This window comes from Bos taurus, chromosome 29 (genome assembly GCF_002263795.3).
Source record: "Bos taurus isolate L1 Dominette 01449 registration number 42190680 breed Hereford chromosome 29, ARS-UCD2.0, whole genome shotgun sequence".
In the NCBI taxonomy this organism is placed as follows: domain Eukaryota; kingdom Metazoa; phylum Chordata; class Mammalia; order Artiodactyla; family Bovidae; genus Bos; species Bos taurus.
Genome location: NC_037356.1, coordinates 44,372,839 through 44,400,181, shown reverse-complemented (window position 1 = coordinate 44,400,181; position 27,343 = coordinate 44,372,839). Strand labels below are relative to the sequence as shown.

General features: G+C 59.9%; 3 protein-coding genes and 1 non-coding gene across 7 annotated transcripts; 3 read left to right on the top strand and 1 right to left on the bottom strand.

Moving 5' to 3' along the window:
• Positions 1–276: 276 nt before the first annotated feature.
• TRNAS-GCU (transfer RNA serine (anticodon GCU)) lies at positions 277–358 on the bottom strand. The gene has a single exon. It is a non-coding gene; the product is annotated as a tRNA-Ser (tRNA).
• A 496-nt stretch (positions 359–854) lies between these two features.
• B4GAT1 (beta-1,4-glucuronyltransferase 1) lies at positions 855–3,086 on the top strand. Its single transcript, NM_001034808.1, is given in 2 exon segments — positions 855–1,986; positions 2,219–3,086. Coding segments are annotated over 2 exon segments (1,248 nt in total). The 5' UTR covers positions 855–930; the 3' UTR covers positions 2,411–3,086.
• Positions 3,087–3,391: 305 nt separating this feature from the next.
• Positions 3,392–10,450, top strand: BRMS1 (BRMS1 transcriptional repressor and anoikis regulator). Of its 4 annotated transcripts, NM_001076404.1 has the most exons (10): positions 3,404–3,662; positions 6,244–6,389; positions 6,460–6,550; positions 6,708–6,835; positions 6,983–7,062; positions 7,135–7,231; positions 7,739–7,831; positions 9,005–9,069; positions 9,470–9,509; positions 9,902–10,450. In NM_001076404.1, the coding sequence occupies exons 2-10, from the start codon at positions 6,251–6,253 to the stop codon at positions 9,907–9,909; spliced, it is 741 nt and encodes a 246-aa protein (NP_001069872.1). In that variant the 5' UTR covers positions 3,404–3,662; positions 6,244–6,250; the 3' UTR covers positions 9,910–10,450. The 4 variants fall into 4 exon arrangements, 2 of the variants coding, with proteins under 2 accessions (XP_024843099.1, NP_001069872.1); XM_024987331.2 differs by lacking the exon at positions 7,739–7,831 and having other exon boundaries at positions 3,392–3,662; XR_009493325.1 differs by lacking the exon at positions 9,902–10,450 and having other exon boundaries at positions 3,392–3,494; positions 7,739–9,069; positions 9,470–9,504.
• A 954-nt stretch (positions 10,451–11,404) lies between these two features.
• RIN1 (Ras and Rab interactor 1) lies at positions 11,405–16,725 on the top strand. Its single transcript, NM_001192217.1, has 10 exons — positions 11,405–11,490; positions 11,635–11,815; positions 11,914–12,028; positions 12,128–12,200; positions 12,346–12,437; positions 12,604–13,353; positions 13,641–13,946; positions 14,249–14,380; positions 14,507–14,658; positions 15,600–16,725. The coding sequence occupies exons 1-10, from the start codon at positions 11,405–11,407 to the stop codon at positions 16,083–16,085; spliced, it is 2,373 nt and encodes a 790-aa protein (NP_001179146.1). The 3' UTR covers positions 16,086–16,725.
• The last annotated feature ends 10,618 nt before the right edge of the window (positions 16,726–27,343 follow it).

Sequence of the window (27,343 nt, the reverse complement as noted above, 5' to 3'; positions counted from 1 at the left end):
CTCCTCCAGGGGGGTCGTCTCTAGTTCTTGGACCCCAATTTGCATTGATCAGAATGCTGGCCCTTGGCGCTCTTTCTATGGAGAAGGAAAAGTACAGCTCCGACTTCCTCCCACTAGCTCCGCACACTCTAGGTACGAACCTGCCGGAGCTGCACGTTGAACAAACACAGAAAGGAGACCTGAATTGTGTCCCATCCCCAGTTCAGTTCTCTTCAAGCCACTGCCCCAGACACCAGGGCGTGAAAATTAAGAACCACCTCCAGCGTAAAACACGAACGACGAGGATGGGATTCGAACCCACGCGTGCAAAGCACAATGGATTAGCAGTCCATCGCCTTAACCACTCGGCCACCTCGTCCCACGTAGGGCACAGTCTTCCACATGCACTTATCTCTCATCCAGGAGTCTTCCGGGACCCCTGCAGCCGTTCCTCAATACAGACCTGATAAAACTTAGAGGGAGAAGCGGCGGACAGAAAAGGGCTTTTGTGCTCCTTTCCGCCTGGCACAGCCAGGAACCGCGCCATCCTTCACCATTCTGCAGTCAAGTTCGGTCACAGTTTCCGCTCCCTGATTCTGGGGCGAGAGAACCAAGGTCTCAGGACGCACTTAGTCCGGGAGGTCGCGCACTGACCCAGAGGACGGGGTGCAGGTCCCCCGGAACACAGCAGGCGCGGTGGCGGGCAGTTTCCAGCGTTTGCAAAGCGCGCGGCGCGGACCGAGGCTGCAGTAACTCCTCCTGGGGAGCAGGGGGCGAGCTGGCTCGCCGAGGCCAGCGCGGGCGGCCGGGTGGGCGGGGCTGCGCGAGGGGCTCGGTTCGCCTCGGCTCGCTTCGGCCGCGCTCGGCAGGCTGCGGTAAATCCGGGTTTGCAGAGGCTAGTGGAGGCTGCGGCCCGGTGGTCCCTGCTGCGCGCCCCGAACCCCGAGAGCCATGCAGATGTCCTACGCCATCCGATGTGCCTTCTACCAGCTGCTGCTGGCCGCGCTCATGCTGGTGGCTATGCTGCAGCTGCTCTACCTGTCGCTGCTGTCCGGGCTGCATGGGCAAGAAGAGCAAGACCAATATTTCGAGTTCTTTCCCCCATCCCCGCGGTCGGTGGACCAAGTCAAGGCGCAGCTCCGCACCGCGCTGGCCTCCGGAGGCGTCCTGGACGCCAGCGGCGACTACCGCGTCTACAGGGGCCTACTGAAGACCACCATGGACCCCAACGATGTGATCCTGGCCACTCACGCCAGTGTGGACAACCTGCTGCACCTGTCGGGCCTGTTGGAGCGCTGGGAGGGCCCTCTGTCGGTGTCGGTGTTCGCCGCCACCAAGGAGGAGGCGCAGCTGGCCACGGTGCTGACCTACGCGCTGAGCAGCCACTGCCCCGATATGCGTGCCAGGGTCGCCATGCACCTTGTGTGCCCCTCACGCTACGAGGCCGCCGTTCCCGACCCCCGGGAGCCAGGGGAGTTTGCCCTGTTGCGTTCCTGCCAGGAGGTCTTTGACAAGCTGGCTAGGGTGGCCCAGCCCGGGGTCAATTACGCGCTGGGCACCAACGTCTCCTACCCCAATAACCTGCTGAGGAATCTGGCTCGTGAGGGGGCCAACTATGCCCTGGTAATCGACGTGGACATGGTGCCCAGCGAGGGGCTGTGGAGAAGCCTGCGGGAAATGCTGGATCAGAGCAAGCAGTGGGCGGGCACAGCGCTGGTGGTGCCTGCCTTTGAGATCCGTCGAGCTCGCCGCATGCCCATGAACAAAAACGAGCTGCTGCAGCTCTACCAGGTGGGCGAGGTGCGGCCCTTCTATTATGGGCTCTGCACCCCCTGCCAGGCGCCCACCAACTACTCCCGCTGGGTCAACCTGCCAGAAGAGACCTTGCTGAGGCCTGCCTACGTGGTGCCCTGGCAAGACCCCTGGGAGCCATTCTACGTGGCTGGAGGCAAGGTGCCCACCTTCGACGAGCGCTTTCGGCAGTATGGCTTCAATCGTATCAGCCAGGTGCTCTTAAGGGAGAGGGAAGGGGAAATGGGGCAGGAGGGATGGGGGAGTCAGGGAGGTCTGAATGGAAAAGAGGCAATGAGGCAGAGGGGATCATAGTTCAGGAAGTGGTTGAATGGTTGGAAGATCCAGGGTGCCTCCAGAGGACTAGGAATGCTGGAGCGAGCAGGGATGTCAGTCTCTGCTCTAGGAATGTCATCACAACTTTGCTGATCTGTCTCTCCCTCCACAGGCCTGTGAGCTGCACGTGGCAGGATTCGATTTCGAGGTGCTGAATGAAGGTTTCCTGGTTCATAAAGGCTTCAAAGAAGTTTTGAAATTCCATCCCCAAAAGGAGGCTGAAAATCAGCACAATAAGATCCTTTACCGTCAGTTCAAACAGGAGTTGAAGGCCAAGTACCCTGACTCCCCGCGTCACTGCTGAGCCCTTCCCCCGCCTAGTCTGAGAAGTCTCAGACCCCTCCCTCCTTAGGCCGCCCCTCAGGCCTGACTGGGGTAAGAAATGTCACTCCACTTTACAGTGGTGGCTGTGGTGTTTGAACACTGGACTTGAATATGGGGTGCTGGGGTCAAGTCCTAGCTTAACCACTAACTAGTTGTGTGGCCTTGAGCAAATCCCGTTTCTCCCTGAGCTTCAGTTACCCCGTCTGTAAAAGGGAGGTGAGAAATACCTACCTCACAGAACTGTTGGGAGGCTCAGAGGAGATGCTGTATGTGAAAACACTCTGTAAGCTTCGTACAAATGTGAAGTATTATTAATATTATTACAGTATTATTATTGTTGTTATTATTGTTATTATTATTAACAATCTTGGGTGGTGGGCAGTAGGAGAGCAAAAAAGTATGAATGGGGCAGAGCTGAGAAGTCAGTACTTAACAAAAGGGGCGTTTTGGAAAGAAAGCAGATGAAGGCGTTGAATTTAGTTCTTAGGTTTTCGGCAGCTTACTGGTAGTCTAGGCCTCCGTCCCGGGGACTCTGGAGAAGGGAAAGGTCTTGTAGGTTCTGTGTGTTAATAGTCTGAGATCTGTACCCTTGAATAGGCTGAGCTGGGTAATTTGCCTACCGATTACAATGTGTAAATAAATAAGTGTTGACACCTATAGTTGGCTTCATTACTCTCCTGAACTGGGCGGGGATGGGAGAACAGGTCGCAGGTTCTCCCCTTTTCAAGCCGGGGGAGTTGGCTCTGGAGCGAGGAGCGCGGGCTTCGTGGCAAACAGCGCACAAGGGCCTTTCCTGCCTGTTGAAAGCCTGTGCAAATTTCGGTCGGTTGCTATGGAAACCGGCCCGCGGTATCCCAGCATGCCTCACCCCCAGCTGCCCAATTGTGAGAGCTCCGATAGGCGCCTCCTGATGACACATGCGGAAGCGCGGCCAGGCCCCCGCCCCAGGAGGAAAGAGACCGGCCCAGCGCTTCCGGGAGCCCGGCGGCGGCGCCCAGTGTCCGCATCCTCCGGCACCTCTCAGGGAGTTTTGGACGTGAGGTCAGAGGCCCCACTCCCCGAGGGTGCGTAACGCCAACCCTGGCTCCTGGTTTGCCCTCTGCGGTCAGTCGGTCGGAGCCGGCCCAATCTCCAGGGCCGAAGCGGAGACTTAACCGGCCGGACGCGTGCGGGGACCGCGGGACCAGAGCTGGCAGCGGAAGAGCCAGTGATTCTCCCTCCCGCGCCTGCACGTACGGAGATGGAACTGGGCGGGAAGCTTTCGGTGCGCCGTGGAGGGGTTGGGTTGGCTTCTTCGAAACTGGAGCAGAGTCTTCCTTCCTAGGAGGCCTCCCCTCGACTTGCTCACTTTCTGAAAGATAAATTGCAATATGCACAGTGCCCACGGTTTGCTTTGCCATTCCTTACCGCTTGCAGCCTTTACAACACTGAGTGGCGATGGTTATTCTCTTTTTATACCCAGGGTAAGGAGTAGACTCAGAGACTGCTGGAGAGACTTTTCCCAACCCCTCACCCTTTCTGGTCCAGAAAGATAGGCCTTACCAGTGAAGAGGAATTGCAAAGTTTGGAAAATGAAGGAACTGAGGCTTGAGATTGGAAAAGAGGCTGGTTTGGTGAACAGAGGCTTTCAGGTCAGGTTGAGATCATTTGAGAAATCATTGAGGGATGTTTTGAAACTTTTTAAGTGTTAGTCACTCAGTCGTGTCCGACTCTTTGTGACCCCATGGACTGTAGCCCTCCAGGCTTCTCTCCATGGAATTCTCCAGGCAAGAATACTGGAGTGGGTAGCCATTCCCTTCTCCAACAGATCTTCCCCACCCAGGAATCAAACCCAAGTCTCCTGCCTTGCAGGCACATTCTTTATCATCTGAGTCACCAGGGAAGTCCACTTTGAAACTTAAGCCAATCGCTTTATTCGAATTGATGTTTGCTACCTTTGCAGAAGCCAGGGGCTACCGAGAAGTAAAAGCCAATCCCTGCCCTACAAAAGTTTTTGTTTAACTTTGTATTTGCAAATCCTCCAGTCATCAAATGAGTCAGTGCAAATGGGTGAATAAAGCACATGTGCAGCCCTGCCCTGGTAAGGCTTACAGGCTGGTTGGAGAGACAGATGTGGGAATGGGCAAATAGATACGCAAATAAGTCAGGAAGGGTGACTGCACAGAGCTAAAGGACAGCAAAGACGCCCAGAGAAGGTATCACAGTGAAACAGAAGCCCCCAGTAGGCAAAGAGAGATCTGCTGAGAAGACTGTTTCTTCTTCCTCTTGGCTGATCTTTTGGCTGCACGTGGCACCGTCACTTCTCCTTCATTCTGAAATTCTCTCTCCCCAGCTTTGAGTTTTTCCTCCTCCATCTCTTGCTAATTTTCTTCTTTTTTGGAGGGGTCTCATCGTCTGACCCTTCGGTAACCCTGGAGTTCCATCATGAGCCCCTTCTCACTCCACACATTCTGCCTTGCTGGTGGCACCCTCTCCCAAGGTCTGAAGAACTCACTCTATGTGATGACCAGATCTCTGCAGCCCAGATTTCTCTGAGGCTTAGACCCATGTGTGCCCAGCCCTGCCCCTTCTCTCCTTTCAGGGTCTTTGTTCATGCCACTCATTCTCCTTCGAATGCTTTCTCTCCCTCGGCCAGCTCAGCTCATGGGTTTGGCCCATCATCCTCTGCAAGCCCTCTCTGCTGCAGCAAGCTCCAGGTTTCATTTAGCTGCCTCTCCCATTTGCCCTTGGTCTTAACTCTTCTGCTTCATGGCCTCTGTCTCCCAGGAGGAACTTGTCAACTCCTTGAGATCAGAGACTCTCTGTTTGCCGCACTTGAGCCAAGCTCCTACCTTAGTGTCTGATGGTACCTAACATATATTAGATTTTTCAATAAAGATTAAATCAGTGAGTAAAAGGATGCTTAACAGTGTTCTTTGTTGCTGAGAAGTCAAGGTAGGCACCAAAAAATATTGGCATCGGGTACAGGGAGGTCATCTGTTAACTCTGCAGGATCAGTTTCAGCTGAGAGCGACGATACAGAAACAGATTGGAACAAGTAGAAGGTGAAAGAGTAGGAAGAACAAGTGTTTACAAGACCTTGCAAAGATGGGAAATGGGGGGAGTAATTGAGTGGAGTGGGATGAAGTTTTGTGTTTCTGCTTTTTCTGCATGTTGGGAAATACCTAAGCATGTCTAAAGTTTCCTAAGAAAGAGCTGCCAAGAGGGAAAATTGAGCATGCAGAAGAGAGAGAGGGGAACTGATGACGTGGGGTCTTAGAGGAAGCAGAAGGAGATAGGATTTGAGCATAGCGAGAGGACCCGAGCATCGAAGCGTGGGAAGAGAAGTGGAGAGCTTTATAGGCAGAAGGGACAGCACGGGGGGCAGCAGGGGCTGGGGAGGAAGTGCGTGGTGTATTTGAGAACGGGCCATTAGGTGTGGGGTGGAGGAGCTGGACAGTGGTTCAAGTCCAGTGTGCAGGGCCTCGAAAGCCTGGGTCAGAAGTTTGGGCCCAGTCCCATAGGCAGTGGGGAGCCCATCTTGACCTTTCCCATCTTATGGATCATCACCTTGGCCAATAGTACGGGGATTGAGATCACCAACAGTATCCAAGGGAAGGGGCATTTCCACGGCTCCTGGATTTCTGGGAGATGTGTAGATGGCTCCATTTGTGCCTGCCCCACCCCGCATGTCCCTGGGGCCCAGCGAGTCCAGTCCAGCCCCTCCCCTGGCTGTCCTCATCTGCAGCGAGGCTTGGTTCGACTCCCCAAGTGACCACTTTGCCACTCGGAGCTGGGGGCAGGGGTGAGTGATGGCTCCACTGCTCCTCCCAGTGCCCAGATGCCCGTCCAGCCTCCAAGCAAGGACACAGAGGAGATGGAAGCAGAGGGCGACTCAGCCGCTGAGATGAATGGGGAGGAGGAGGAGAGCGAGGAGGAACGGAGCGGCAGCCAGACCGAGTCCGAGGAGGAGAGCTCAGGTGAGCCCCACACGCGCTCGAGCACCCTGCCCGCTGCCCCCAGCCGGCCCTGACTGGCCTCTTGTCCCAGAGATGGACGAGGAGGACTGCGAGCGGCGCCGCAGTGAATGCGTCAGCGAGATGATGGACCTGGAGAAGCAGTTCTCGGAGCTGAAGGAGAAGTGAGCGAGGGGCCCGGGGCCCGGCTTTCAGGAGGCAGCGGTGGGCCTGGCGCTGGCCAGGGCTGGCTGGGGCCGTGTGAGCAAGGGCCTGACCTGGGGCGCTGGGCACGCGTGTGATGGACGGGCGCATGGGCGCACGGCTCCCTTTCCCTCCCAGGTTGTTCCGGGAACGACTGAGTCAGCTGCGGGTGCGGCTGGAGGAAGTGGGAGCTGAGAGGGCGCCCGAGTACACGGAGCCCCTGGGGGGGCTGCAGCGGAGCCTTAAGATTCGCATTCAGGTGGCAGGTCTGTGGCCCGTCCTGTGCCCCGTCCCCTTAAGAGAACCCACGGCTCTCTGTCCCCTTCCCCTCTCACCCGTGCCCTGCCTCGCCAGCCTTTGTGGGCAGCCGGGGCCCTGGCCAAGCCCGGCCACCCATCACCCTCCCTCCGCAGGGATTTACAAGGGCTTCTGTCTGGACGTGATCAGGAACAAGTATGAGTGTGAGCTGCAGGGAGCCAAGCAGCACCTGGAGGTGAATGTGGGTGTGCTGGGTGGGGAGGAGGTGGCCGCCCACCCGCCAGCTGAGCCGCCACGCCTCTCGCAGAGTGAGAAGCTGCTGCTGTACGACACGCTGCAGGGCGAGCTGCAGGAGCGGATCCAGAGGCTGGAGGAGGACCGCCAGAGCCTGGACATCAGCTCCGGTGAGGCCAGCAGCCGCCCGGCGCCCCTGTGCTTCCAGTGCCCGGTCCCCGTCTGGGTCTCGGCTTCCCCGCCTGCACGGGGGTGGGTGTAAGAGGACCCGCTCCGTGTTCACCGTGGGGACTGACAGAAAGCAGACGGGGAAAGGCCCGGCCTGGTGCCTGGCTGGGGGTCCCCTGCTCCCATGCTGTTTCCAGAACGGAGGCATCATTCTGACACACGTGCCCCTGCCGTGGCCACAGTGTGCCCATTCACACAGGGCACGGGGGAGGGAGGGACTAATGATCTCACACCCCCATCCATGAAACAGATGAGGAAACTGAGGTTTGCGGAAGTACAGTGACCTCTTTCCCAGGATTGAACGTGGCTTCCAAGCCCAGGCTTCTTTGCACTGCCCTGGGGAGGTTGATGGGGACGGGCTGGCCTGGCCCACATGAGCGACACGGGCTATAGGGGTGGGGCGTCCTGGGAGGGTGGCACCCCGATGCTGACTCTGGTCTGGGGCGCAGAGTGGTGGGATGACAAACTGCACGCCAGAGGCAGCTCGAGGACCTGGGACTCGCTGCCGCCCAACAAGAGGAAGAAGGCGCCTCTCGTCTCCGGTATCCTTCCCCACACAGTGGCTGAACTGTGCAGGAGGCCAGGGTGGAGGCACGTGGGAGACAGAGGCAGACCAGACCCACTTAAGGGCATCTGGCCTCCTGTGTGTCCAGGCAGATCCAGCTGTTGAATTTTCTGCAGGGTCCTCCTGGGCTGTGTGGACCATGGAAAAATAGAAGCATTCATCCAGAGACTTCCCCATAGTTTTCTGAGTGAGGTCTCCTCTGACGCCCTTCTGGCTTTCTCACAGTGTCCCGGGCGTGTCCCAGGCTCTCCCGCCCCCATGCCTTTGCTGACTTTCCACTCCCCTCTTGGATGCCTTTGCCTGTCTGCCTGCTCGGTGCCCATCAATTGTCACCTCCTCCGTGAAGCCTCTCCTGGTTTCCCCGACAATGGCTGTGGCTTCCCTCTCCTCTGCACCCCTGTACCTGAACTGGGGCACCTGCCTCCCTTCTGGACATAGTCACCGCTGCCACCCCCCAGGTGTGAGCCCCTCTTGTTCAGGGCCTGCTGTGCCGGCCTCCCCGCCTCGCATAGCCCAGCAGAGAGTTGAATTGAATTCTTAGGTATACACACCCCTCCGTATTTCTGCCGCAACCAGATTATCAGGAAGTTGACCTCCTGATGATGGGGATCATATTCAAGCAGGGAGGGAAGAATCTGGACTGCAGAGACTTGAGCAGGGGTGGGAGGTGAGGGTGTGGAGACGTCAGGGGGACAGAGTGGCTAGTCCCCAGACGGGCAGGTGAGACCAATGGAGGGTGGTTTTCAGGACAGAAGAGATGAGAGTCCCCGTGTAGGTGGGAAAGGGGCCAGATGAGGGAACAGGGGGGCAAGATCCCTAAGTGGGTGGCCTGGGCCTTGGCCTTCTGACCTTGAGGCCTGAGAGAAGGTGAGGAGGGAGCTAAGGGGTGGTAAGATTGGGGCTGGATGCCCTCTGTGGACTGGGTGAGATTGAAATAGGCCGCAGCCACGCACTCTACCCTGCTAAGAACCTAGGAGCCACGAGGTCGGAGGTGGAGCCTGAGTGCTACTCCAGGTGCTCGGCGCCCCACCCCGCCGTCCACAGCACCGCCTCTTCTGAGTGCTGGCACCTCCCACCCCCTGGGCTGGGGGCCTGGGCCTATCCCCTGCCCCCTCCACCAGGCTTCCTGCTTCCTTGACCCCCATCTCAGGCCCTTATATCGTGTACATGCTGCAGGAGATCGACATCCTGGAGGACTGGACGGCCATCAAAAAGGTGGGTCCAGTGCTGCCTGCCACAGGGTGGGGGCTGTCAGTGCGGCGTCCCCTCCCCAACCAGACCGGCTTTGGTCTGTATGTGGGCCTTCCGCTGGGGAGCTCTCTTGTCAGCCCCCGGCACCCTCTGCTTCACCCTGGCTTTGCTTGGCCTCCCAAACCTCCTGTTTACATCAGCCCCTTTCTTGTTCCAGGCAGGTTTTGATGGGCTGGGAGGAAAGAAGGCAGCTGGGCTGCCTGGGTCTCTGACAAGAGAGCACCTCAATCCTTTGCCTGGAAGGGGCCTTAAACTCCCCTCAGCCCCTCTTGTGCAGCCCCCCATCCCAGAAAGGCTGCTGTGGAAGGGGGACTTGCTAAGCTGCAGGCAGCCTCTCAGTGGGCTTTTCTTCTTATCCACCCAGGCGAGGGCAGCTGTGTCCCCTCAGAAGAGAAAATCAGATGGTAAGAGTCACCAAGGGTGTCCCACCTCCCACAACCCCCTCCCCCAGGCCAGCCTCCAGGAAAGGCCCGGAGGGAGGCAGGGGCATATCAGATCAGTTAGGACGCTCTGGGTTTGAGGGCAGCTCTGGGTTTGAGGTCACGGAATTGGGGTGGGGTTGGGGCCAGGTCTGGTTAGGGAGAATAGAATGCTGAGCCTCCACAGCTGGCCTGGGGGCCTGGAGAACTAGGGAGCCCATGAGTAAGGGCTGTGGGGCTGCCCTGTCCTCCCGGCCTCGCCTGCCCTGGGCCAGACTGAGGCCACTCCTCTCAGTCCCCTGTATGAAGTGCCTCCCTTCCTCTTGGTTTGCCTTCCTCTCACCTGTAGTCATTTTTCCCTTCCTGTGTACCCCCAGGACCTTGACCCTGCTCTTCACAGCCAGGGGGGCCCCTTGGAGCAGCTGGCACCAAACTCAGGACTGGAACTTTCCTGCTGCAGAAAGGCAGACTGGCAGGCCCCTCGGGGTCTGCCCAGCCATCTCTCCAGTTCTGCTCCAGGGTCCTCCGCTCCAGCCATCCCTGGTCTGGGCTCCTCCTCTGCCCTCCCTGGGGCCTGAACAGCCAAGGCCTGGAGCTGCCCGAGGCTGGCCAGACGGTCTCCTCCCTCCCCAGCCAGCCCACCACCACCCCCTCCCAAAGGTCGCCCTTCTTGGAGCCCTCCCTGACGAAGACATGCCTGTCTTAAGCCAAAGCAACATCCTTTCTTTGGACCTTGGACTCCAGTCACTGAGTTGGGTCCCACTTCACAGGAACTCTGAGCCAGAAATTATATTTGAGGGGCCTGCGTGTCCTGGCTGTTGCTGGAGTGACAAGGCAGGCTCCTTGGGTCTTCCTTCTCGAGGAGGTTCCTGGTGTCTGCCTCCTACATTTCAGGGACTGGAATTAAAACCTTTCCTGGGACTCTGGCATGACCCGCCTGTGTCTAATTTACCGTGCAAGGGAATCAGGACTCTGGTGGAAAGTGCTTGAGACAGGCAGTCTCTTCTGGGGGCCCTGGTATCTCCTCCAGTGAGTGGAGCCTACCCCTTATGACTTGGGGTATAGGCTGGGGAAGGAGGCATTCCCCCACACATCTGCTCCAGATGTGGGGGGCTGGGTGCTGGTGAGCAAAGTCTGAGGCAACTTGGGGCACAGGCCGAGCACGTGGCCTGGGTGCTCCGTGCCTAGAGACTGGATCGTGTCTGCACCTGCCCCAGTCTCTTGGCAGATTGGCAAGGCAGGCTGTGTGCGTGGGAGGCAGCCAGCAGCAGCGCCGTGTGCCGATGACCTCACAGCCAGACTCCCCCCTGTTTAGTGCTGAGTGTCAGAACCACCCCCAGAACCTCCACTAAGCAAAGGGGTTAGTTTCCATGGAGACACAGCATCCTTTCTCCATGGCAACCTGAAATCCCCAAAACCACGTTAAGCTCAGGCATGAGTCATCTGTGGCCAGTAGGGGGCACTCACCCAAAAGGCTGACCTTAGGGCCAGGGACAGACGAGCAGTTGACCACAGACTTGAAGGTGCCCCAAGGGCGAGGCCCGTGGAGACCTTGGCGGGCACAGCTTAACCCCTTCCTGTCCACCTGTGCGTTTTGAGGAGTCTGGCAAGGCTGCAGGAAGCGCCGTGTGGAGGTGGCAGCCCCACAGCTAGAACTCTGGGCAGGCCACCTGCATGGAATGGATCCCTGCCCCCAGAGGCTGGGCCCAGAGCAGAGGAAGCAGGCACTGCCCGGGCTGAGTGGACACAAAGAGTTAACTGGCGGGTGTGACCGGGCGAACCGCCCTCAGGAAGTGTTACTCACCACTGGGAATGTGAGTGCTCTCGCCTTGGGGGCTGGCTTCTCTGAGTCCCGGGAGAGACTGGAGGAGCTCCCAGCCATGGATACCCCCCGGGAGCCAGGAACAGGCCCCCTCGGAACCCCCTACCCAGCCAGCTTCGCTTCTGGGCACCTGGAGAGAGAAAAGTTAGTGAAGTTGGAAGGGCAGCCCCGGTGGGGTGGTGTGGAAGGTGGGGACCCCGAGCTGGGTCTGTCCCAGGGCAAAGGAAGGGGAGACGGTTGGGCAAAACCCTGCTCAGGCCTGGTGCCCCCGCCCCCCACCCCCGCCAGGCCAGCCCAGGACCCACGGTACGATGTGCCTGGTGCCGGTGGGGTGCAGGCAGGTGGATCGCAGCGGCCAGGGCGCACCGTGAGCCTGCGGGAGCGCCTGCTGCTCACCCGGCCCGTGTGGCTGCAGCTGCGGGCCAACGAGGCTGCCGCGCTGCACGTGCTGAGGACCGAGCCCCCCGGGGTGAGTCTCTCCCTACCCCTGGGGGTAGAGGCTGAGGGTAGAGGGGGCGAGGGGCTGGACACAGAGGACCCGAGCCTCTGATCCCTGTCCACTCGCAGACATTCCTGGTACGGAAGTCTAACAGTCGCCAGTGCCAAGCCCTGTGCGTGCGGCTGCCCGAGGCCAGTGGCCCCTCCTTCGTCTCTAGCCACTGTATCCAGGAGACTGCTGAGGGTGAGAGGGACTGGCCCGGCCTGGCGGGAGGGGCTGGAAGCATCAGGTCGGGGCTCAGGGGGGCTGCTCCAGAGAACAGCCTCACTTCCCATCCCTCAGGCGTCTCCCTGGAGGGCTCAGAGCTCGTGTTCCTAGACCTGGTCCAGCTGATCTGTGCCTACTGCCACACCCGGTAAGCCTGCCTGCAGGGTGCCTGCTCTCCACAGGGCCCTGCTTCCCTTCCCAGGACATCTTGCCCTCCTTGCCCACAGGCGCTCCCAATGCCCGCCACGCAGAGCTTTCCTCACTGCCCACTTTTTGCTCCCCTCTGGCCTTAGGGACATTCTTCTCCTCCCGCTTCAGCTCCCCAGAGCCATCCGCCAGGCAGCTACCCACAAGGAGCTGGAAGCCATCTCCCATCTGGGCATGGGTAAGGGCTCCCGGGCTACCCACTGCACAGATGGACAAGCTGAGGCCAAGAGGGAAGGGGAAGGCGAAGGCACACAGACTGAAGCCTGGGCCTTTCCCCCAGTTGGGTCCCCTCCCTGAGCCCCCCCGACCCCCACCCCGAGGCCCAACCTGTTTCTCTTCCCTAGAGTTCTGGAGCTCCTCTCTCAACACCAAGGCTCAGCCAGGCCCATCGGAAGGCCCCCCGCTGCCCCGGCTGAAGCCCCGGCCCCCACAAGAGCTGGACCAGGGCACTGGAGCTGCCCTGTGTTTCTTCAACCCCCTGTTCCCAGGGGATCTGGGCCACACCAAGCGGGAGAAATTCAAGAGGAGCTTCAAAGTGCGTGTGTCCACGGAGACCTCCAGCCCCCTGTCTCCCCCAGCTGTGCCACCTCCCCCAGTCCCGGTGTTGCCAGGGACAGTCCCCAACCAGACAGAAAGGTTGCCCCCTCGCCAGCTGCTACGGAGGGAGAGCTCGGTGGGGTACCGTGTGCCAGGGGGCGCCGGCCCCAGCCTCCCGCCGCTGCCCTCCCTCCAGGAGGTGGACTGCGCCTCCCCCAGCAGCTCAGAGGAGGAGGGGGGGGTGCCGGGGTCCCAGGGGAGCCCAGCGACCTCACCCCACCTGGGCTACCGGCGGCGGCGGCGGCCCCTGCTTCGGTCCATGAGCGCTGCCTTCTGCTCCCTGCTAGCGCCTGAGCGGCAGGTGGGCCGGGCAGCTGCGGCGCTGACGCAGGACAGACACACGGCCGTGGGACAGCTGGTACAGGACCTGCTGACCCAGGTGCGTGCCAGCCCCGAACCCCGGGAGCTGCAGGCCGTCCGCGAGGCCCTGAGCCGGGCCCGAGCCATGCTGAGCGCGGAGCTGAGCCCGGAGAAGCTGCTGTCACCAGACAGGCTGGGTGAGACTCCAGCCCGGGGTCCGCTGGTGCAGCCCCATCTCCAGAATTCAGCTTTTCTGCCTTCCTCTCTCTCTGCCTCTCCAGGGCCGGCCTGTCTCTCAGTCTGTTCTTCCGTGTACACCCATCTTGTCTCTGCATCATTCAAGGAACTTCTACCCACCGCCTCTCTCCCAATCACAAAGCTTCCTCCTCTTTTTCATCCCTCTCCCCTCCCGATCATGCCCTTCCTCCCCGGGACTCCCACCCCACCCCAGTTCCTCTGACCCTTGCCTGCCTCTCCCCCACAGAACAAGTCCTGGAGAAGTCGCTGCACCGCTCAGTGCTCAAGCCGCTGCGGCCCATCCTGGTGGCCCGCCTGCGGCACCGGCTTTCAGCCAACAGCTCCCTGGGCCGCCTGGCTGAAGGCCTCCGCCTGGCCCGGGCCCGGGGCGCCAGCGCCTTCGGGTCCCACTTAAGCCTGCCCTCCCCGGTAGAGATGGAGCAGGTGCGTCAGAAGCTGTTACAGCTGCTTCGCGCCTACTCACCCAGCGCCCAGGTCAAGCGGCTCCTGCAGGCCTGCAAGCTTCTCTACACGGCCCTGAGGACCCAGGCGGGTATGCCCCCTCCCACCACCTCCCACCGGCCGCTGCCAAGTCAGAGGCAGGCCACCGGGCTGAGGGTCTAGGAATGGCACAGCAGGGAAAACAAAGGAAAAAAAAATATATATATATGGATATGGAGCCACCTTCCCATTTCACAGATGGTAATACTGTGGCCCAGAAAGCAGAGCATCCACTCCCCATCCAGTGCCCCTGGTTGCCATAGAGACCACGTTGCCTGGCAGGCAGAGGGAGGGTCGTTGTCTAAGATAAGTAGCAAAGGATCCTGACCCTGTGGCCTCCTCCACCACCTACAGGGGAGGGCGCGGGGGCCGACGAGTTCCTGCCATTGCTGAGCCTCGTGCTGGCCCACTGTGACCTTCCTGAGCTGCTGCTGGAGGCCGAGTACATGTCAGAGCTCCTGGAGCCTGCCCTGCTCACCGGAGAGGGTGAGGGTCCCCATAGGCCCCCGCTTCTGTCTGGGTGGGGCTGGGGTACCCTGACTGAGCAGGGGAGGCAGGGAGGAGCAGTGGCTCACACCGAGCCTGAGCCACAGCCCTCCCCTCATGTCCCAGGAGGCTACTACCTGACCAGCCTCTCGGCCAGCCTGGCCCTGCTGAGTGGCCTGACAGAGGCCCACACCCTGCCCCTGAGCCCCTCGCAGGAGCTGCAGCGCTCGCTCAGCCTCTGGGAGCAGCGCCGCCTGCCCGCCACCCACTGCTTCCAGGTAACGGGACTGGCCAGCCCCGGGGGGCACCTGGCATCATCTGGCGCGGTCTGCTCCTTCGCCCAGTGAGACTCAGAAAAGGCCGGGAAAGGGGAAAGGCAGTCCTGCGTCACCAGGCGACAGCGTCCCACACGGAACACCCGCCTGAGCCAGCCCTTCTGGATGATGTGTCTCACCAGCTGACACGGCTCAGTGCTCTGGCGGCCCACAGTCTTCACAGAAACTGAAGTGGGATCATTATTATACCCATTTTACAGATGAGGAAACTGAGATATGGCATGGGAAGGGAAAGGGACACAGGCAGGCTCAAACCCCAGATCCTGGCTTCTGGCTGCCACCTGGACTCAGGCTTCCAGCCCCCTTCACCCTTGGCCCCCGCCCCCCATCCCCCTGGCTCATGCGAGGTGCTCTGAGAGCCAGAAAGTAACTCTGCCATTCACCTCCTTCCTTCCAGTCAATGGACACTTCCTTCCTTAGCGTTGGCTAAGAGTCCAGATTTGGTAGCCAGATCCTGGGTCCAAATGCTGGCATTTCTGCTTTCTGGCGTTGGGAATTTGGGCCAGTTAGGTGGCCTCTTTGTGCCTCAGTTTTCTTGTCTGTAAAATGGGGTAATAGGACCTACATCCTGGGGTTGATATTGGATACAATGGGTTAATTCAGAATAAGCACTGAGGGCGCAGAGTAAGCTTGACCTGAGTGGGATCAATAGGCCATAGAGGCCTGCTGGGCCGTCCTTCCAGCACGCAGCTATGACCCACAAGCCCGGGGACAGCCCTCTCATCCACAGAGCCCCTCCTCAGAGCTCACCTTATTCAAAAAGCTTTGGCTGCTGGTTCTACCACTGGCTCTGTCCCATCCACCCCTGTCCCTGCAGTGCCTGGACTGAAACCTCGAGCCTTGCAGGCAGGACTGAGTTCTTGTTCTTGCTTCTCCTTGCACAGCACCTCCTCCGCGTAGCCTATCAGGACCCCAGCAGTGGCTGCACCTCCAAGACGCTGGCCGTGCCCCCAGAAGCCTCAATTGCCACGCTGAACAAGCTCTGTGCCACCAAGTTCCGGGTGACCCACCCTGATACTTTTGGCCTCTTCCTGTACAAGGGACAGGACTACCAGCGCCTCCCCCCCGGAGCCCTGGCTCACAGGCTCCCCACTGCTGGCTACCTCGTCTACCGCCGGGCAGAGCAGCCCGAGACCCCGGGGGCCTCACCTGGGGCTGCCACAGGGGAGGGCAGTGGGGGGCCAGAGGCAGGGGACAGGGAAGAGGACAAAGAGGGCCGGGGGACTGGGGAAACCAAGGCCAAAACCAGCCCCAGGGATGGCAGGGGAGAATCTGAGACAGTGGCCGAGGGGGCCGAGGACCAGGCCAGGGGAGACCCCACTCAGCCAAGAGGGCCAGAGACTGAGGAGAGCCAGGCCGCAGAGGAGTAGCTGGGAATGGACAGAAGGGCTGCGTGGGGCAGGAAGCTCGGAGCCTGCTGGGACGGCCTTGCAAAGTGTCAGCCTCGCCGGCCCAGGCCACAGCCCCCAGAGCCTCCCAACTCTGCTCCTGGTCTGCCACCACCTCTGACCCTCCAGCACACCAATCACACCTGCTAGACACATCCAGGGCACTTGGGTGAAGCCCAAGGGATCTGGGGGGCCCAGATGAAGGCCCTTGGCCTCTCCTCCTGCTCCCCCAGCTGGAAGCCAGGCAGCCCACAGTGAGGAGTGTGTCCAGCAGGGGAGAAATCCATCAGGGGCCCCACCTCTGGCGGCAGTGGGGAGGGGTGGGTGGTTCAAGGCCCAGAAAGGCCCCACCAATTTCCAGGTGTCAGGAGGACTCAGAGAAGCAGCAAGGCCTCAGGGCTCAGTCCTGCCCACACCACCTGCAGAACAAGCACCTCCGAACCTCAGTGTCCTCGCCTATAAAGTGGGGGTGCTACCGCTGCCCTGCCATCTCCCAGAAGCCTTCCATGGCTCAGAATAGATGGTTTTGTTGCAGAGCAGAGCACAGCTAGGGAAAGGGGAGAGAAAGAGGTTGAATATTAGCAAAACCCCCAGCTTGCGTATACACACGCCTCTCTGAAGGTCCATTCTCCACCCTCACCTAAGGGAGAGGTTCTCCAAGCGGCCCTGGGGGACATCCAGGGGGCCAGGCTCAGCCAAGGGAGCACCCCTGTTCCAGTCTTTCCCCAAGAGAAGAAGTCCTCCCAGGCACGCTGCTGTCCCAGGGGAAGTGGACAGGTGAGACAGCCTTCTGAAATGGAATGAGGACTCGGAAACTGTCTCTTCTGCACTGAAGTCTCTTGGACCTCACAAGAGGTTTTTCAGGAGTCAGGGTCTGATTTATTACCCACCGAGGCTGGGAAAGTGACTCCTAAGACGCCACACAGCGGACCATTAGACCAAACCAGGAGTCAGGTTCCAACTATGCCTCGTGTTCTAAGCCACCAATACATTAATCCTCAAGGTTTAGGGCTTCTCCGATGGCTCAATGATAAAGAATCTGCCTGCAGTGCAGGAGATGTAGGAGATGGGGGTTTGATCCCTGGATCCGGAAGATCCCCTGGAGGAGGAAATGGCAGGCAACCCACTCCAATATTTTTGCCTGGGAAATCCCATGGACAGAGGAGCCTGGTAGGCTACAGTCCATGGGGTCGCAGAGAGTCAGACCTGAGCGACTGAGCGGGAGGTTCAAGCAGACAGCAAATGAGCAAAGAAAATACCAGAGACCACCACAAGAGGGCACACGTGGCCCAGGAAGTGGCTGAGAGGGCGCCCTGATAGACTTCGGCTCCGGGGCTGCAGCGGTGCAGGTGGTCCTGGGGTTTGCAGTCTGGCAACCGCCAAGCAAGTAGGGGGCAGTGCAAGAGCCAAGACTTCTGGCCCTCAGCTCTCTTGGGAGTCTGAGGTCTGGATGAAGCTGGCCTCCGGGGACCACTCCCTGGGAAGGAACTAGGCCCCAGTGGAAGGAGGACCCTAGCCAGTCTCCGAGGGGCTCGCTCAGGCCCTGAGCACATGGGACAGCGGCCCACATATTAGACGTGATGGCTGTGAGGGGATTTCAGACCCTCCAGGTACAGCCCGGGTGCAGGACTCCCAAGTTTCTCACTAGGCCATCGGCAGCTCTCTGCCACCTTCCACCCCATCCCACGCACACACAGGCTGCTCCCTGGCGAGGGGTCCCCCTTTACTCTTTTGTATGTTCTCCCCACCCGCACCCACCCAGTGCCTTGTACAGTGCTGGGCGCTCCACTGGCGCTCAATAAATGTTGTCCACTGATTGGAGTTTGATAACTAAGAGCGAAGGGCGGTGAGGTGGGAGGCTAAGGGAGGGCTGGGTTCTGGGAAGCAAACACAGGATGTCTCAAGTTCAGTTCCAGAGGAAGTTCCTGGCACGGTCGTAGGAGGTGTTCAGAGAGCCCCAGGGCCGGATGTAGAGCCGATCTCATGGGAACTACGACTGGTGGAGGCTTCTGGGCCCCTGCAAGTGGGCCTCTGCAAGCCCCTCCCACCCCCCTCCAGGGCTCAGTCCTAATTTCTGGCTCTGGGAATTCAGCATGCCCCCGGCAGTGGCTCACTGGAGCATTGCCAGGCCCTGCCTGCCACCTGAATCTCCCGGTTTATCTTCTGAAGAGATTCTTGATGGTTCAGGGGTCCCGACCAGGTAAATCCGCATGACCAAGGGTCATTGGACAGGGCTTGGGGCTCCAGGGAAGGCAACGATAGGTCAGTCTAGGATTGATCTCACTATCCCCATTTTACAGATGAGGAAACTGAGGCTTGCTCAGGGAAAGTGACTCGTTACAGGGCAAAGGACTCAGACACCAGGTTCCGTGGATCTTTAGATTCTACAGTCCTCCTAGAGAGAAGGACTGGTGTACTCATCCACTCAGCAGTAACCCATTGTGTCCGAACCGGCTAAGCACCCACAGCCCCAGCTGGAGGGAGTCAGGTGGGCAGCCTAGTGTGCACTTGTGTCTGTACTGCCCCCGACTCCCACCCCTGCCACCCACCTATGACCCTCTGAGGGAAGAGGAAGTCAGGGCTCTGAGAGGGGCCACGCTGAGCCCAGCGTCCACTGCTGCAGGGCAGGGCTGACCCTGATGCTCGGATCTCTGGAGGAGCAGCCTTCATTTCCTCACTTGAAACTGTTGCACTTCCACCTCACAGAAGTTCTCTGAATTGGTTAACTGTCTGTCTTCCTCACCCGAAGCCCAGAGCCAAGTCAGCCTTGTTCCCTGCTGAACCCTGGGGGCCTCGAACAATGCCTGGCCAGGAACTCCCACTTGGTAAGTGTGTGCGGAATAATTGATCCAGGAAGACTCAGCCTACACCGTTCATCCTGGTTCCTGGGACTCGGGGCAGCGGTGCAGCCTCCATTTCTGCCACTAGGGGGCGAGCGTGCCCTGCTCCCCCTCATTGCCAAGGTCCCTTCTCTCCTGAGGCCACCCAGGGACCCAGGGCACTCCCTTTGAGGATGGTGCAGGGCCTGGTGCCAGGAGGGAAGCAGCTCTTGCAGAGGGGCCCTGGGACCGCCCTGCAAACAGGATCCTGTTAGCGGAGGTTGGGAAGGGAATGCGGGAGCGGCCACATCCCCTCCGGGGCTCTCTTTCCGGGCAGGCCCAGGAGCCAGGCCCGTGGGGTGGCCTGAGAGAGGACCCTGCCAGGGGTGGGGAGGAAGGCGTCACTGAGATCCACAACGCCCTGACTCAACTTGAAGACAAAGCGATGAACACCCTGTATGGCCTGGGGACCATGTTCATGTACACAACCTAACACACAAAACACCCTGACTCATTTGCACACGGGCTGTGTCACACCTCACCTGCCAATGGTCACTTACCGGAACAGCTGAGCGCCGCCACCCTTAAGAGGAACACCCAGAGTGTTAGCAACACCCTGACACTGTGAGCCAGTCGCGCCCTGTGGGACGGGACACAGACACACACGGCCCCTCCTCTGAGCCACACCCTGACACGGACGCCCCTGGGCCTGCGAACTCAGAGATACTCCCTCAACACCCTCCCTTTCAGATTCAGAATGTGACTCCCTGACACACATAGAGACACAGAGACACGTGGTGACCTGCTCCACAAGGACTCCTCGACACACACCCACCCCTGCCGGGCTGCCACGGACACACCCAGGGCCCCGGCTCGGCTCGGACGGGCTTCCTCCTTCCTGTGCTGCACAGGCGGAGAAGTGTAGACGCTCATACACACAAGTGCAGACACAGACGCGGACCCACACGGCCGGGGCCTATCCCAGCCGCCACTCGGCCGCCCCACCCCATGGTGGACCCCAGTGGGGGTTGTGAGTTGCTGAGAAGACCCTCGTGGGGGATGTGGTGACCCCACTGGCCAGGCAGGAGGCAGAGGCCGGCAGCACTGGGCGGGGAGGCCTGAGCTCATCAGATTCCAGCCTGAGTGATTCATGGGAAGTGCCTGGGGAAGGCGGGCCGGGGGAACGGTCCAGGGGCCTGGGGCTTGGGAGGCCCAAGTGGGCCTGGGACCAGAGGGTCTTGGGACCAGAGCAAGCCTCTAGTCTGATACGGGGGAGGCTTTTGGCGGGGGGGAGGTGGCCCCGGCCTGAAGGGGTGTCTGCTGGGTCTGGCTCCTGGACAGGGCTTAGGACATGGAACCAAGTCGCAGAATGAGACAAACAGTCCCTCGCCCATCCCGCCCGGGGCCTGGGCCCCTGACCCCATGCCTTCCCAGCCCCAACAGCTGGGTGTCTTTAGCAAGGGTTAGGCCAAGGGTGGTGGAGCAGGGGTGGGGTGACCTTCACGGCCATGTCGGCCCCTCGGGCCCTCAGGCAGGCAGCCCCGTGACCCCCAGAGGCCTTGAGTGGCTGGACCAGCCTGGCTCAGTCAGGGCCCACGGGGTTGCAGACCCTCGCTGCCCTGCCAGGCAAGGCCTCTGCCAGAGAGAGCTGAGGACGTGCCTGTCCCAGCGCCAGGGATGTTTTCCTGCCGGAGTCCTCAGCTCCTGCTCCCCCTCGAAGCCCCCTGCCTCCCAGGCAAGGACCCAGCTCCTCCTGCAGGGTGACAGGAAGAGAGGATGGGGTTGGGGACAGGCCGCGGGTGCAGGAAGTGCCTTTCTTGGAACTCGGCACCAAAATAGCCCACTCTGGGTCTCAGTGTCCCACGGGGGAGGTGTGTGTCACCAAGGAGACCCTCACCAGGGCGGGGCCTGAGCTGACCTCAGCCTGGCTCCTGCCTGCCTCTCTCCCACCCCTCCCGCCCCTTGACAGCCCTCACCAACCCCCCGCCTCCCCCCCTCCAACCCCGCTTGGGCTCTGCTCCACTTTGAAGTCCTAACATAAATATCATGTCTGCTTGGGTTCCCCTTCCCGGCCTGGTCACAGCCCCCAGACCTGGCTCCCACCCCAGCCAGCCCTGGGGCTTCGAGCCAGGGGAGAGGGGGAAGGCTTAGACCACCCAGGGAAGGCGGTGAGCCAGAGACCCTGGGACAGGATGGGGGGGACTCTAGAGGGGAGACACCGAGGAGGGCCGAGAACAGAGAGACAGACCCCAGAGACCAACAAGGGGGACCATCCCAGGGACAGGAGAGGAGACAGAGGGACCCCAGAGATAGGCAGGGGAGCTAGAGACCCTGACAGAGAGGCGAGAGAGAGAAGAGAGGAAGACACCCTACAGTCAGAGGGAGGGAAATGGGACATGGAGGTCCCTGGGGATTTGATCAGCAGGAAGACGGTGGATGCAGAAACGTCCCTGGAGATGGGAGGACCAACCATCCTCATTTGTGGGACCGAGGAGGAGGCTCCAGGGGCAGGGGACTTGCCCACTGAGACCAGGCAGGTCCTCACAAAACCGGGCAGAGCGGGCCACCTGGAGGCCAGACACCACAGGGACCAGAGAGCTCACTGCCACAGGCACCCGCCACAGACGAGGCAGCTGTGGCCCAAGAAAGGCCAGCCAGGATGCCCCTTGAGCACACGGCAGGGCCAGGGTAGGGCCGCTCGGTGGAGCCCCCCGGCCAAAGGGCCCCAGAGAGGAACAGAGCAGTCCTCTGGTGGTCCCAGGACCCCCTCCGCCACTTCCCTGCCTCGGGTACAGGCCTCCACCTGTGTGACCTGCTGCAAGCTTGGTCTCTCTCTGGAGCAGGGGGAGCACGACTGGGCTCCTCTATTTCTCATGGGGGCTCCAGGACTCGCGGCCCCCCGGCCAGATGTGGCCAGATGTTCAGGTCCGGCCTCGGCCAGGAGAAGGAATGGGGCTCCAGCTGGGCCCAAGTTGGGCCATCCCAGGGCCGCCACATGCTCTGTCCTCAGCTGTGGGCACAGGTGTAGACCCTCGGGGACATGTGTCACCCAGTACACACCCACAGCAGTGCCAGGCTCGTGAGAGTGCACGCATGTGCACATGCACACACACAGTCGTGCATAAACTCCAAGGTGACACCCACAAACACAGTCAGGGTCTCGATGGCAAAGCCACCTCCACCCGGCCTCAGCCCCCTCAAGCTGTCAGAATCCTTTACCCCCAGGGGCTAGGCCTGGAAGACACCCCTTCTTCCCAGGGCCCCCCCTTCTCCAAGCCTCTCTCTCTCCCACCCTGTCCGGTCGGCAGCACCCCCCTTCCTGTGGGGCTCTCCTGTCCAGAAGCACACAGGGTGTGGCACCAGCACGTGGGGCAGGGGAGGGCCCGCCGTCAGCCCTGCTCCCTCCCCACTCCTGCCCTGGGACCTCTCCCACCCAGGACCAGGCGCCTCCCGCCCACCCGTTGGCCCTTCCTCCCGAAGCCTGAAGGCTAGGGTGGTTTGGGAAGAATTTAGACATGGAGGGGGTAGGGGAGGGGGACAAAAGAGGAAGGAGGAAAGGAGGTGATTCGTGCACAAAGCAATGTGCTGGCTCAGCGGCCTGTCGTGCCAAGGCTCTCCAGGACGCCTGCCCAGGGGGCGCCCCCAATCACACGCAGCCCCCCCATCCTGGCTGTTCCACTGGGCCCTCTTTGGGCCAGCCCCCTCTGCAAGCTGCCTTCGCCCCCACCCCTACGGGCCCCGCCTCCAAAACCACCGCCTGGCTTGTCCCAGGAGCTGGAAGCCAGTGCTCCTCCTGGGGCAGTGGGCTTCTGTCCCCGCATCCCTCCTGAGTTGAGCTCTCCCCATAAAGGCCACGGTGAGAGCCGGGAACCCCAGCCTCCTGACTCCCAGCCTGAGCCATGCCTGGTGTCCTGAGCTGTCCCCACACGCCAGCCAGGGAGACACATTGGCCTCAGGCCCCAACAGAGAAAACCAGCTGGGTGGTAACAGGGAGGTAACAGCCATGCTCCCTGCCAGGGGGTGACCCAAGCCATCTCGTCCTCCTGGGCTACACTCCTCGCAACCCCCGGAGTCACATTCTGACCGTGCCACCCATCATGGTGGCAGCTAATCATAAGTGAGCGATTCTGACACTACCTATACCCAGCCAGGCATCTAAAGGTTTTCTCATCCACACACCCTCCTACTTAGCCATCTGTCTATCCATCCACTTGCTCATTCCTCAATCCTTCTATCTATCCATCTGTCCACCCATCCATCCATCGATCCGTTCTCCTGTCTAAACCACGCTTCCATCTATCCATCCATATCCCCACCTACCCATCCTCTGAAGCATTCATCACACCAGCATCTTCTCTGGGCTCTTGGTGAACCAAGATGAGTTAGGCTGAACAGGACTGGCCGGAAGACCACAACAAGCCCCTCTCTACCCCTCACCCAGATCCACGATGTTTGCCCACCACATTCCCCATCCCGATTAGGGTGGGAAATTCTTGGGTGGCTCCCACCTTACCTCTCCTCACCTGGCCAGGGGCACAGGTGAGTGCTAGATGCCCACCCAAACTGGGCGCCCTGGTGTCTCTCCAAGTCTCATGCTCTACCTATCAAACCCTTAGTCTGCTGGCAGTCAAGGGTGGCCCCCTGCCCCCACCACCGCCAGCCACCCTGGCTCAGGCTTCCCTCCACTTGCCCAGCTGGGCCATCTGGAATTTTGCCCTTGACCCTCCTCCTCCTGGGTCCCTTGCCTGCTCCCCAGTGCCTCACCCCCACTGAGGCTGTAGTCCTGACCTCGGATCTGACCCACCCACTCGCCAGACGGCCTGCAGCCTCCCCTCAGACGCCCCGGCACTGGCCATTGCCCGAATCATGACTGGGCCCACCACACCCTTGGACCAGGCTCCGGCCCGCCCCTGAGGAGCCTCCAGAGGCTGCCTCCCCCAGCCTGCCCCGCCTGCTGCCCGGCTCTCCAGCCAGCTCCCTCCCGCCTCCCAGACTATTGCAACAACCTCCTAACTGGTCCCTGGCCTCCAGCCCCCCCTCCATCCACCGCACACCAGCCACAGGGATTTCTCATTATCCCGCCTCTGCCCTGTGCCCCTATGATGGAGACCAGCCTTCCAGGAACAGCTCCACCACCTCCCAGGCCAGGCCTCTACCCCCTTTCTCTCTCCACTCTCCGTTGTCCCTCTCATCCTGACCCCTCTCCAGACCCAGCAGGGTCCTTCATATTCTCCAAACTCATCAGGAGCTCTCCCAGCTCAGTAACTTTGTTTAGGCTCTGCCTTCTTCCCATCATGCCTGCCTTCTATCCTCACTTCTTGACGTCACACCCATCTCTTAGACCACTCCAATGACTCTTCAGGGTGCTGCAGCAAAAAGGGAACTAGAAGAAGGGTCTAATGCCTTGGTTCTAGTCCCAGCCACCCCTGTCACTGACTCGCTCTGAGACTCCCTGGGCCTCCTACGCAAAAAAAAAAAAAAAAAAACTTGTTGATTTCCAGGAATCTCTCAGGTCTAGGATGGATGCCTTCTGGGGGAGGCTGGTGAATGTGGGAAGCAGGTGGGCTTTGGCTACAGGTAGAATCCACCATCCCCACTGTGTTGCCCTGAGCCGGGTTCTTCACTTGGCTGAGTCTCATCCCCACATTCCTTCCTTCCTTCTTTTTTTTAAACGTCTTTGGTTTATTTGGCTGCATGCAGCATGTGGGATCTTAATTCCCTGACCAGGGATCAAACCCAGGCCCACAACAGTGAAAGCATGGAGTTCTAACCACTGGACTACCAGGGAATTCCCCTTTCATTCATTTGTTCATTCAGCAAACCCCACTGAGTGGGATCTGTGGGCCAGGAGCTTTCCTGGCTTGGGAAATACAAGAAACAAGATAATGACCCTACAGGAACAGAGCTTCCGGTCTCCTGAGCAAGGGTTCTCTACCTGGGGCAATGCTGCCCCCAGGGGACATGACATTTGGTGATGACTGGAGTCCTTTGATTGTTCCACCTGGAGGAATGCTACTGGCATCTAGAGAGAAGCCAAGGATGCTGCTAAACACCTTACAATGCACAGAACAGTCTCCACAAGGTATCACTACCCAGCCCTGAGTCTCAATCATGCCGAGGCCGAAAAACTCCAACTACTGGGGAATTCAGAAAGTGAAAAAAGTGAAACTATTAGTCGCTCAGCTGTGTCCAACTCTTTGTGACCTATGGACTGTAGCCCGCCAGATTCCTCGGTCTGTGGGATTTCCCAGGCAAGAATATTGGAGTGGGTAGCCATTCCCTTCTCCAGGGGATCTTCCCAATCCAGGGATCAAAGCCAGGCTGCCTGCATTGCAGGCAGATTCTTTACCATCTGAGCCATCAGGCCAAAAAGCAAACCTATACTATGTCAAATAATGGTAAGTGCAAAGGAGAAAAATGGAACAAGACCAAGGTATGGTGGGGCCAGGGGAATGTGGGATGATGATACTTGAGCTGAGACTGCAGAAAGTAAAGAAGCAGAGACTTCATCTCTTGCAGGAAGAGTGTTCTAGGCAGAAAAACAGTCAGTGCAAAGGCCCTGAGGTAGACACGTGGCCTGGTGAGCTTGAGGAACAGCCACAGGCCAGAGTGGCTGGCGCAGCAGGAATGAGGGGAAGGAAGACGGGTGAGAGAGGGAGTTTGCAGGGAGATCACAAGGGCCTGGGGCCGTATTTAGTGAGGACTTTGGCCTTCCTTCTGAGTGAGATGGGGGCCGTGACAGTTCTGAGCAGGAGAGTGATTGGATGTGACTTGGGTTTTAAAAAGATCTCCCTGACAGGAGGGAGAAGGCAAGAGAGGGACCAGAGGAGAGGCTGTTGCAAGAATCTAGATGGACAAGTGTAGTGGCTTGGGCCAGACATGGGTGGCAGAGGAAGTAGTGAGAAGCAATCAGATTCTGGATCTATTTTGAAGGTGAAGCCAACAGGATTGCTGAGAGATTGCACGTGGGGTGTGGGAGAAAGAGGAGTCAAGGATGATCTCAAGGCTTTGGGCCTGAGCCAATGGAAGGATGAACAGCCCCGTGTTGACTTTCCTCCCCTGAGAAAGGGGATGAATCTCTACACTTCACAGATGGAAACCTTGAAAGAACCACCTTCCTGGCATTGGGCAAGCCCTTCTGAAGCCTTGGCTCTCCAGGCGACTGCAGGGCCAGCCCTGCCACTGCAAGAAGGTTAGCAAGGGGTTCCACCTCCCCCCCACCCAGATTTGCTCAGAAGACTAAGGAACATTTGTCTTGTGCTTTGCAGCTGACAAAGCACATTTGCGCACAGTGATACAATAGCCCTGCTGAGCTGAAGGGCCCTGGCACGTTCCCCTCATTTTGTAGGTAATGAAAATGAGGACCCAGAGAAGGTCAGCCACTTCCTGCCATCACACAGCAGGTCAGGGGCAGAGTGGGAAGCCGAGCCGGTCCGGGGGCAGCACACGGAGGGGCAGAACTTCTTCTCGGTGTCTCCAGCCCGGGCTCAAATTCCTGCTAGGAGCGCAGTGGGTGTGCAGGGGTTAATCTGGCAAACAGCTCCCGGGGGACCATCCTGAATGATGGTGCTCAGCACATAGGCCTCTAGAGGCTTCCAGGAGGGGCGGGAAGAGGACCCCGGCCAGGCCTACAGAGCAGGCCCTGGGGGCAGGGAGGGAGCCACACATGTGATGCCTGTGTCACACACATGTGTGCATCACTGTGTGCCCCGTGCCCATACACAGTCTCTCCCAGTCCGTCCCAGCCAGCCCTGCTCACCCTGCCTGGCCCCCTCCCCCACGCACCCAGCCCTCCTGCAGCAGGAGCCCAAGCGAAGCATTTCCTGTTTAGGGGCCGCCTCCGCCCCCTCTAAGCCCAGGTTCCCAGGGCCCCAGGCTGAGCAGAGGTGAAGGGAGGGCAGTCCCCTGCCCCTCCTCCTTCCCCGCAGCCCCCACCCCCCGTCCAGCTGGAGCCAGGAGGCTTGAGGGCAGAGGTAGCGGCCAGAGCCCTGTAGAGAAATGAGGCTGGAGGATGCCGGCGCCTGGGTGATCCAGGTGGTTCCTACATCCCGGGGCTGCACGCGACCCTGAGGGACTTTGCGTCTTAGGGCCGGTAGATGCCACCTCCCTTTCGCAGGGACACCTAAAGCGGTCAGCGTGTCAGAGCGGAGGCCGATCCGAGATGGAGAGAGAGGGTCTGAGAGAGAGCGCACACACGTGTGTGATGAGAGGGCCTGAGTCAGAGCGTGTTTCCACCCACAGGACGGGAGGCTGTTCACGGGTGTGATGAGGTCGGTGTGTCCCCAGTCGGGTCTCCGTCAGTATCTGGGAACGACCTCACCCAACCGCCAAGAGCCCCAGACGGCGCAGGACGTTTCTGGGGGTCCTCCCGCCTCCTACCCGGACTCCCCAGCCCGTTAGCTGAGCCTCCTCCCCTCCCCC

Excerpts from the sequence above, each read along its gene's own strand:
- BRMS1 (NM_001076404.1), top strand. The coding sequence starts at position 6,251 with ATGCCCGTCCAGCCTCCAAGCAAGGACACAGAGGAGATGGAAGCAGAG. Across the intron at positions 7,063-7,134 it reads GAGCCAAGCAGCACCTGGAG|AGTGAGAAGCTGCTGCTGTA; the intron begins GTGAATGTGGGT and ends CGCCTCTCGCAG. Across the intron at positions 7,832-9,004 it reads GAAGGCGCCTCTCGTCTCCG|GCCCTTATATCGTGTACATG; the intron begins GTATCCTTCCCC and ends CCCCCATCTCAG.
- RIN1 (NM_001192217.1), top strand. The coding sequence starts at position 11,405 with ATGGATACCCCCCGGGAGCCAGGAACAGGCCCCCTCGGAACCCCCTAC. Across the intron at positions 11,816-11,913 it reads TGAGGACCGAGCCCCCCGGG|ACATTCCTGGTACGGAAGTC; the intron begins GTGAGTCTCTCC and ends GTCCACTCGCAG. Across the intron at positions 14,659-15,599 it reads CCGCCACCCACTGCTTCCAG|CACCTCCTCCGCGTAGCCTA; the intron begins GTAACGGGACTG and ends CTCCTTGCACAG.